We start from the raw sequence: 10,168 nt of genomic DNA, 5'->3' as shown, positions 1-10,168 counted from the left end.
GAGTTGGTTCTGGGAGGTCCTGGGCATACAGAGGGGCCTCTCCTGTCCCCTGGGGTCTCGGAGTTTTTGCCAGGATTGGGGAAATTATCTGGGGGCAGGGAGCCTCGAATGCACAGCCTTCATTTCAGTAATGACCATTTAATTTGTTCCTTGGCAGACTGAAGAACCTGGGGTGGGGAGGAAGGCGGAGAGAAAGAATTCAGGGGAATGTCAATGCCTTGATACTGCGGGGGGTGGGGGTGGGGTGGGGGTGGGGCTACAGCCCACCTCCCCTGTGTCCCTGCAACTCCTGGGCACTAGGTGGCAGCAGCTCATCTCTACCTGACTTAAGCAGGGGCTAGGGCGCCAGAGGAAAGCGCAGTCCAAACAGGCAGCTCCCAGCCGGGGCCCAGGCCTGCCCGGCCCTCTGGTTTCTGCATCTGCGGTGGTGGGTGTGGCCACAGGCGCTGTCGTTCCCATACCGTGCCATGCTAGCTCCTGCCCACAGGGCCACGTCCAGGCAGACACTGGGCCCAGCCTGACGCTGCCTGAGCTCAGACACCTCAGCAAAACTCTAGGTCTGCCCTTGGCTGGCAGTGTGTCTGTCCTCCACCCCCAGCTCCACCCTCTGCTGATGTGGCACAGCTGGCCAGACACAGCCACGGGACACCCGCACCCGGATCGTGCACGCTCACCTGCAGCTGAGGAAACAGCCGCAGGCCAGTGCTGATGCAAACCCGTACCAAGGCGCGCACAGCCCCAACACGGTGGTGACGCCACCTATGCCTCTCCGATCGTCCCTCCTGCCACCCAGCCTCACCCCCCTCTGAAGGCTCCTCCCCCAATGTGTGTCCCTTCTTCTCTCAGGGACAGCATGGCCCTGGGGGGGGGGGGGGACTCCTGCTTCTCTTGCCAGAATCCAACTTTCTCCTCGTTTCATCCTCCACTCACTCCCTGTGACTTTCTTGGTTTTTACTCAGGAATTCCATTAAAAGGGCGGTGTCTTCCTTCTTTCTCCCTTTGGAAAAGTAGGAGCTGGGCAAAGAGTTTTCCGTGCACTGGCTCACCTAGTTCTCATGATAACTCTATGAGGCGTGTCCCATGATTGTGTGAGGCCCAGAGAGGTTGAGAAACTTGCCCTCGGTAACCCAGATTCTAGGCGGCAAAGTGGAACATACACGCCTGTGTCTGCTCTGCTCATGCTCCCTAACCTCTTTGGACCTGAAACTGCCGCAGGGCTGTCTGTATTCCCCCCAGCAGAGTAGAGGGAGGCCTGGGAGCCACGAAGAGGGAGAGGCAGGGTGAGCACCAGGGCAGTGCAGGCAAGTGGGCAGCACACCCAGGGCTCCGCACGGATGCTACACACCCGTCTAGGCCTGGGCCACCACAGCAGGAGGGAGTTAGTGCCGGGGCAGGAAGCTCCATAAAACCAGGATTAGTCTGTGCAGAGAGACCTGCGGGCAGACAGACGGAGGTCAAGCAGTCAGCCTGATAAGCAGGAAGTTTGCACAGCTGGGAAACCGCCAGGCCACAGGTCCAGGGACCTCCCCCTTGCCCCACATGCACCCCCAGTTAGGACCATGCAGGGGACTGGCGGGGATGGAGTTTTCCACAGCCAGGGGCTAGGTGGCAAGTGAGGAGTAGAGCAAGTGAGATCTTACCATGGGCTCCAGGGTCCCTAAACAATTACAGCTTGGACCTTAACATTGAGGGGTGAGGGTTTGGAGGAAAACTCCTATTTGTTGTCCTTTCTGGGCGAGGGGGAGCATCAGGGCCTGCGCCCCGGGATTGCTTTGGGGAAAAGTGACCCAGCCATCTCCAGGGCGGGCACTTACCGCAGGGTTTCAATCTAAGGATAGCAAGCCAGGAGATGAGGTGGCTGCCAGGAGGGTGTGCGTCAATGATCAATGCCCAGCTCGGCACCACCCCGGAGACTCTAGCAGCAACAGACGGCCTGTCACTGTCTAATCCCTCCCGCACCCTGACTTCTCAGCCTTCACAGCCCCCGCGGGGTCCCCCTCGGAGGTGCTGCTCTCCGCCCTCTAGCCCAAGGCAGATGTTGGGGGCCTACCTGGGCCACACTCTGCTCAGTCAAGCCTCCGTCGTCTGCCTGTGGGGAAGCAGTGGCAGAGGGTGGTCAGGCCAGGGCGGGAGTAACGGGCTTAGAAAGGGAGGTGAAGGGGTGGCGGTGAGGGGTGCAGTGTTATGGGATCCGGCAGTGCACCTGGATCGCCCGTGAGTGGAAGCCCTGCGCCTTGTCACTTGGAAGCCAGGACCCCGAGGCCCTGCCTATGGTGCACGGAAAGTAAGGGAGTGAAGGGAATAAAGATGGGAGGGAAGGTTTGCTTCAGACCCGAAAGCCACACTAGGCAGGGCCATTCTATCTAGACTGCCACTCCCCAACTTCAAGGCCAAGGCAGCCACCGGTGTCTCTTTGAGAGTTTATTTCCCCAGTCTGTATTTCCCACCAGGGAGGAGGGGGAGCTACCTGGTGATTCTACAGGGGGAGAGGACAGCAGATCTCTTTTACTAACTGACACCCCCATACTGCTGCTCCCCCAAGTGCATCATCCCAGTAATTGCTTCTGCTAGAGGAGCTTGGGCCCCACCCTTCCCTCCCCCCTCTCTGCCCCTCCCTAGGCCCTGGCAGCCCCAGCACAGGGAAGACAGGAGACAGGCAGGATGGGAAGGGCAGCCTAGAGGAGATGAGGGCATGCAGGGGACTCTTACCCTAAAATTCACTTTCTGGATCACTTGCTGAGGGTCGCTCTCCAGAATCACGCTACACGATGAGAGAGAAGCCAGGAGGGAAGTCAGTGACATGATTCTCCCCTCTGCAGCCTCTCGCTGCTAAGCCTCGTCCCTCAACCACCATATCCTGCCAAATTCCCCTCCAGGGGACCTTCCCCCTGATATTTCTCAAGGAAGAACTCTCCCTGACCATGGAGACCCCTCAACTCTGGTTCTTCTATACTTCAAACCTGCTGGTGAGACACTTGGTCATCACTGGACAAAAGCTGTGCCATAGGGCGAGTCCAGGCCAGGAAGATTGGGTGTCAAAAGCAGGGGCTGGGACACTCAGAGCTCTTGAAAGTTCACTTCTCCTTCTGGGTCAGGGTTGGATTCAGGAAAGTTCAGAGAAGGAAGGGAGGTGCCTTGGGGTCTCTATCTCATTTCACTAGTATTCTGTGCCATATACAAAAGAAATGGGAACTCCAGCGTCTGTCCAAAGCCCTGCCCCCCATTTTGTAATTGTGTGTGCATGCTTTCCTTAAAGGGTTCCCCCAAATTGCATATACTTCTGGTTCCACAAAACCCGGTCTTATTCCATCTCTCTTGGGTCTCAGCCATTAGCACAAAGCCTTGCAGTAACAGGAAGTCAATGGGGAGGGAAGGGAGAGGAATTCCATAGTCCCCCATCTCCCAGAGCTCCCTGCCCCCCCCCGCCCCCCCGCCCCGGGCGTGTGGTACAGTGCCATGGAAAGAGCCCAATCTTGAACCATGCCCATGGTTTTAGATCTTGGCCCTGCCGTGTGACCTTGGGCAAGTCACTTGAATCTGAGCCTCTGTTCCCTCATCTCTAAAATGGATGTAATGATAGAGTGTGTGGGTGTCTTTAAGATAATTAGTTTCTAGTATCCTTTGCCCCTGAGTGAGAATTTCATTTTCTCCCCAGTTATTTCCCTCCATGGAAATTCACTAACCCACCCTTCTCATAAGGACACCCAGCTTCCCAAGAATAGCATACCAACTGCAGGTGACATTTATTGAAGGAGAACCGTGAACTTGACCGGCGTCACCTTATTTAATCTCCATACCCTATGAGACCGTGCCTTTATCATCCCCATTAGAAAGACAGGCAAAGTGAGGCTCAGGGAGAATCAGTAACTGGCCCAGGCCACATATCTAGGCAAGGTTGGAATGGAGCTCTGAGAGCGGGGGGTGTGGAGGCAACAGGGCTCCGCCAGAATGAAGTCCTTCTAGGGAGGGGCAAGTGTCTGCTGCCTGCTTCTCCTGGGCTCTGGAGAGCAAACCATTTCACCCAACCCTGCCTATCCAACAGCCAGCTGCAGTTGGGCATCAAATTCCTTTCTTGTTTGCTTGACTTAGACTAACACTGACCTCAACCTCTGTCCTCATGAGTGGGGTGGGGGGGTGAGATCACCGGAATATGCTGGGGAAAGGAGGGAGAAGGTGGCCAGAGGAGCCAGCAGTGTGCTGGGTGCAATCTAGAGGGGATGATCTCCAAAGGCATCCCCCTCCATGAGTGTCCCTGGCCACCCCCTCCTCACCCGCCATCCACAATCTCATCCAGCACCAGGAAGGCTCCATCCATGTTATCCATCAGCCAGCCCTTCTCCACGTTCTTCCTGCAGGAGATACAGCTGCTGAGCTTCCCCGTGGCCAGGAGGAACCAGGTCCCCGCCGAGGTGAGACAGACCCCCTCTCCATCCACACCCCACCACACGCCCAACAAGCACTGGGAAGGACAATGCCAAGGGCAGTGAGGGCATCGCCTGTGCCAGGGATTCCCGAGCAGAGGACAGGCCTGCTGCCTTAAACCCTCCTTGCCCAACCTCCTACACGTGGGGCATTGAGGCTGTGCCCCCCACGGCACCCCTGATGCATCTCATAACTAGTCTAGATGCCATAGCTCTACTATACTTAACTGTGTTGACTAGGGAATGCATGTATTTTTGGATTTTCCTACTTTGGTTTCCTAAGGTCATGCCCACTGGAATAGATACTGGATAACTGAATTGGGGTCCGGTGAAAACCACCTTGAGCCTCAAGTCAGAAAACCTGAGTTTGCGTCTCTGCTGTGATATAAACCATTTGTAACCTCAGGCAAATCATTTCGCTTTTCTAGACCTCATTTTCTGGCCATACCTTCATATTGCCCTGCTCCGGGTGATACCATGTGGCTAGGTAAAGGGCAGAGGTCTGGAGGGGGACGCTCCAGCTCCAGTCTTAGTCTGGTAGGGACGTCAGGACAAAAGCATGGAGGAAGGGCCCTGTCTTTGTGATGTATCAAGGCCTGGGGGTGGGGCCTTGAAGGGCCGAGGATCTCACTCACCTTAACACGTGGTTCAGGGACTCAAACAGGCAGGTGAGAACAGACATGAGCATCAGCTGAGGTTGGGCAGATACACGGGAGGGGGGAAACGAGAGAGCTTGAGATTGGGAAGGCCAAACGAAGACCTCAGCGTCTACCTGCGTGGGAAACTGTCCCTTTCCAGATCGACAGGGCTGAGACTGCCCGCAGCTTGACCTTGGAGCAGGGCTGGGAAGCACTAGAGTGGGACGCTGAGTAGCCTTCTCTATGGTGCTCAAAACAAGGAACAAAAGCTCCTGCAGAGAACTTCACTTCCGGTCCCTAAGGAACCTAAGGGGCATAATGGGTATGCCTCGTCCCAGAAAGAACCATTCTGGCTGCTCACCGACCCCCAGAGTTTAGAAGGAGGGGTACCCAGCTTCTACCCCAGACTCCAAGCCAATCCCCCACAGGCAGACCCTCCTTGTCACCCCAACCTCCTGAATTCACCTCATTCTCCTGGGATGAGCCCACCACGTACAGGAAGAGGTCGATGCTGCTCTTGTAGACGATGGTCATGCCCCCGAAAAACGCAATCTCACCTAGAAGTAGAGGCGACTTTCCGTTCTGGCCCCTCCTCCCCGTCTCCAGCTCTGCTCTTCTCCCTCTATTTCATTCCTCCCTTTCTAAGGAACCCTTGGAAAGACTAGCACTAGGGACACTCCCATTAGGCTACGCTGTGTCCTTCCCTCCACCCCCTAGTTCTAGTGATTGCCTCATTCTGAGGAGTCAACAAACCCAGTTCAAGGTCGACCTTGCACCCCCGCTCCCACCATGTGCAATGCCCTGGACCAGTCCCAGGCTGGTGGGGGCCCACAACTCAGTTGGCCTCTTCCCCTGAGAGCGAGGTCTAGGTGTGCAGGCGGGGGGAGGTTCGAGAGTGATGGTGTGTGTGTGTGTGTGTGTGTGTGTGTGTGTGTGTGTGTGTGAAGGTTCCCCAGACGTAGAAATGAACAGCTGGGAAGGAGAGGAAAACAGAACCTCTGAAGAAAAGGAAATGGCCTGTGGGTGTGCAGGCCCGACGGGGACAGATGTGTCCAGATGGAGAGGACAGGGCGTATCTGAGAGTTCTGGACGAGGAAGAAGAGGGTACTTACTGTCAGTCCGGTTGGTCTTATTGAAGACATTTTTCTCGAAGGCCATCTGCTCCTTCATAGAGGGGAATGTGTCATCATAATACTATGAGAAAGGGGAGGAGAAGGGGCGATAGCCATTCCACAGAGCCTGGCTCCTCCATGGATGGGTGGCAGGGAATGGTGGGTGCTGGCCAAGTGCCCCATCACTTCTTTTTGCCCCCTAGGCCTGACTGCGCACTGTTTCCCTATAGACACAAATTCTAAGCAAAGAATAATAAAAAGTAGAGAAGTTTTGAGGCCTTTTTTTTTTTTTTTTTTGAGTCCTCTCCTGATTCTTGGAGGCTTTTGTATGTTGAGCAGATGTGCAGTGTGCTGAGGATTGGGGTGACCACCAAGTCATGCTGTTTCTACACAGACCTGAGTCTACAGGAAAGAGGGTAGAGCCCAGGGTCCTTCTTCTCCACAATAATAATCATAACTACTTTATTATCCCCATTGCACTGATGGGGAAACTGAGGCGAAGAAGTCAGGTCACTTCTCACAGTTGTAGGGGCAGAACTGGCATTCAACACCAAGGATGGTTTGACTTCCGGCAGAGTTAAGACAAAATACCTGAGGAAAAATCCCCAGGACACATTGCACAGTGTGTACTTAAGTCAATGCTGTTGTGTCTGGGTTTGGTGAGCCTCTCTCTCAGACTCAGTTTCTGAACCTGAACATGAATGTGTCCTGCTGGGATGAGGTCCTAAAACCTTTGACATTGCTGATCCACCTCTGACCATCTGCTGGGGCAAGGTGTGGTGAGCTCAGCTCTCAGTTTTCTGAATGTGGATTCTGCCCCTTAGTACCCCAACGGCGGGCAAATTCGTAGTCTCCCTGCCGGCCACTGAAGGCGTAAAGGCAAACAAGCAAATCTATAACTTATTTCAGAGCTAGTTTAGATACCATATCCCTACTATAGTTAGTTGTGTTGAGGTAGACATTTATTTTTGGACTAGAGGCCCGGTGCACGAAATTTGTGCACTGGAAGGGGGGAGTCCCTCAGCCCGGCCTGCGCCCTCTCGCAGTCCGGGAGCCCTTGTTCTTTACGGTCCGCCTGCTCCCTGCTCCTTGCTCCTTGCCGCTGCTGCAGAGGCAGGAGAGGCTCCCGCCACCGCCACTGCGCTCACCAGCCATGAGCCCGGCTTCTGGCTGAGCGGGGCTCCCCCTGTGGGAGCGCACTGACCACCAGGGGGCAGCTCCTGCGTTGAGCATCTGCCCCTTGGTGGTCAGTGTGCATCATAGCGACCGGTTGTTCTGGTCCTTCTGGTCGTTCCGCCATAAGGGTGGCTTAGGCTTTTATTATGTAGATTATCCTAGGCCATGTTTACTGGGATAGATACCGCATAACTGATTAGTTTGTGCAGGGAAAGCCACCCTTCTGAGCTCCAAGCCAGAATACTTGCGTTCAGATCGCTGCTCTGATATTAACCCTTGTGACTGCAGGCAACTCATTTAGCTTCTCTAGACCAGGCCGCATTTCCTTCCTTTGTGAAAGAGCTGGATTTTGTGCTCTCTGATCCTGCCTGGTTCTAAATTCTTAGACTCCTCAGACCCAATCCTCAGTGTTTACTAAGCTGTAGAAGAAAAGTGGAGGTTGCTTGTTTAGAATTTGGGGACCCGGACTCCTGGGTCCCAGGCTCAACACTCCACTGACCCCTGAAGGTCCCTTCGGCGCCCAGGGTCCAGCTGGCGAACGGAAAGGATGACCAAAGACATTTCGGGGACATGGTTAGAATCAGGGGTCAGCAGTCTGACGGGGCAGCAGGGTGGCAGGGTGACCTTTGCAGGGTCTAAGCTGAGCTGCTCTGAGTCACAGAACCCACAGTGGGGTCTCTCCTGAGGCAGCTGCGTGGGGACTTTTGTTTTGGGGACAGAAGTACAGTCTTCAGGGGCCCTCGGGTGAGGGTGGGAGGTTACCTTGGCCAGCAGGCGGCGTCCGTCACTATCTAGGATGAAAACAGCCTTGATGGTGTAGAGGGAAGGTTCCTGCAACTGACACGGGGTCGGCGTGAGGGGAGCTCGGTCGGCCCCTGACTCAAGGCAGGTGCCCTGTCCTTGGTTTTACGGGCCCCGGGAGTCCATGCTCAGGCTCCAGTGACCCGCGCCTACAAGGTCCAGAGCCGGTTCTGGCCCAGTCCTGTCCCTCAGGGGCCCACTCCGGGCCTCTCCACTCCCAGCGGATGTCCCCGCAGGCCCCTGGTGGGCGCTCTGCACAGTGTGCGGAAGGTCCGCCCGGGCCCAAGTTCTGTCATGCACTGACTGCTCCAGAGCCCGAGTCGGAGTGTATCACAGAACCTGGGCCGGGGGGACAGCGGTGCCTCCTCCTTCCAGCTGACCTCGGGGTCGAGGCTGGACCCCCTCTCTGAGCGCGCCCCTGCCTCCCCCGCGCGGTGGGCTCCAGAGCGCACCCGTCCGCCCGCCGCCCCTGGGCGCCCCCGCCACTCCCTCCCTCCCTGCAGAACCTCCACCCACCCCACCCCCAAGCCGTCCCCCTCGCTGCTCCAAATGGATCCAGAACTTCGGCCCCACGCGGACGCGGGACAGGCCTCCTCGGGAGCCCGCGTCCGCGCCCGCAGGAACTTTCCTCGCCGCCCGGCCCGGCCCCCTCCCTGGGCGGCGCAGGGGTGGCACCAAGGTCCCGGCGCCGGGCGTGCAAGTTGTGAGTGAGATGCCCCCCCCCCCCCCCCGCCACCTCGGCCCCGATTCCTGCCGCCCCGGACCCCGGCCCCGCCCGCCTGCTCCATACCCGCGACCCCGCGGGCTCCCCGGCCGGGGCGGGCGGTGCTGGGGCCCCGGTCTGGGCGGCCGCGGCCCCCTCCCCCGGGTGCGGACGTGGCCAGGCCTCGGGCCGCTGCATTCCGCTCGCCGCCTCGCGCTGACAGCGCCTCCCGCCGCCCCGCCCCGCGCCCGCCCCCAGGCCGCCGCCCGCCCCTGCCCGGCTCCGCGCCTGCCTTGCCAGTTCCCCGGCCCTGCCCTCCTCCGGGCCCGCCCCGCTGGCCCTTCCCGCCCGCTCCCCCCTGCGCCCCACACCCGCGCCCCTTTCCCCAGATCCCTTCTTTCTCTCCTGAAAGTCCGGAGCCCGTCCTCCTTGCCCCGGGCCGGCCCAGCCCAGCCCCCTGCCTGGCCCCTCCTTTCTGGCCTGCGGGTTTGGTTTGCGCTGGCTAAACGGGGGGCAGCAGAAAACACAGGCAAAGTCCAGTTTTGTCTCTTAACTACGGGTAAGTACCACGCCGACAAATACGATCGGGCCTCGGGGACAAGTTATAGCGGCGGGAGCCGATGGGGACGGCTCTGGGGGGACCCTCTGCGCCCAACAGGTCCGCCCACTCCCGCCTCCTCCCGGGGAGCCATGGCCCCAGGCCCCGCTGAGGTCTCCCAAGACAGACAGGCAAACCTGGAGCAGGACAGACGCCTGCAGCACAATGCTGCACAGCGGTGCGGGCTTTGCCATGCTTTAGCGTCTTTGGTGGAAGTACACCAGATGGCCAGCTTTCCCGCCAGGATCCCCAAGGCCAGGGGGAAAGTCCCGCCAGGGGTCAGCAGGACTTACCCATTTACCCACAAAACCCTCAGGCATCTACTTTACACCCAAGCACTTCCACAGACATTACCCAATATAACCCACACCTGAGGTAGGTGTGTCAGCCCCATTTTAAGGGAGGGAGACTCAGACCTTTTCAAGATCTTTTCTTTGTTTTAAATATAGTTTTATTGAGCCCAGCCCACCTGGTTCAGTGGTTGAACTCTGACCTATGAACCAGAAGGTTACGGTTAGATTCTGGTGAGGGCGCATGCCCAGGTTGTGGGCTCCATCCCCAGTGTGGGGTGCAGGAGGCAGCCGATCAATGATTCTCTCTCATCATTGATGTTTCTATCTCTCTCTTCGTCTTTCAAGTCAATAAAAAAATTTTTAAAAAATATTTTTATTGTTTCTTTGCAAGACAGATAATAAATAGATATGGCCCTAACCAGTTTG

At 57.2% G+C, this 10,168-nt stretch overlaps 1 protein-coding gene across 9 annotated transcripts in view; it reads right to left on the bottom strand.

Moving 5' to 3' along the window:
* The window catches only part of COPZ2 (COPI coat complex subunit zeta 2), a 9,268-nt gene extending 171 nt beyond the window's left edge, over nt 1–9,097 (bottom strand). Inside the window, exons 1-10 of one of the 9 annotated variants that reach the window (XR_009449313.1) lie at nt 8,939–9,097; nt 8,110–8,184; nt 6,172–6,253; nt 5,525–5,616; nt 5,057–5,112; nt 4,272–4,349; nt 2,710–2,761; nt 2,051–2,089; nt 1,319–1,433; nt 1–167 (exon numbers count right to left, since the gene is read on the bottom strand). The exon at nt 1–167 is cut by the window's left edge and continues 171 nt beyond it. Coding sequence is in view for 7 of the 9 variants with exons in the window: in XM_059670748.1 (XP_059526731.1) it covers nt 1,380–1,433; nt 2,051–2,089; nt 2,710–2,761; nt 4,272–4,349; nt 5,057–5,112; nt 5,525–5,616; nt 6,172–6,253; nt 8,110–8,184; nt 8,939–9,049 (639 nt within the window). In the remaining 2 variants the exon portion in view is untranslated. Of the gene's footprint in view, nt 168–1,318; nt 1,434–2,050; nt 2,090–2,147; nt 2,278–2,709; nt 2,762–4,101; nt 4,154–4,271; nt 4,350–5,056; nt 5,113–5,524; nt 5,617–6,171; nt 6,254–8,109; nt 8,185–8,938 lie in introns of those variants that run through there. The other 8 variants (XM_059670748.1, XM_059670751.1, XM_059670752.1 and 5 more) reach the window with 8 other exon arrangements.
* Between the last annotated feature and the right edge of the window lie 1,071 nt (nt 9,098–10,168).

Source organism: Myotis daubentonii, chromosome 16 (genome assembly GCF_963259705.1).
Source record: "Myotis daubentonii chromosome 16, mMyoDau2.1, whole genome shotgun sequence".
Taxonomy (NCBI): Eukaryota; Metazoa; Chordata; class Mammalia; order Chiroptera; family Vespertilionidae; genus Myotis; species Myotis daubentonii.
Note: the sequence above shows the minus strand (reverse complement) of the source record. Positions and strands in the feature narration are given on the sequence as shown.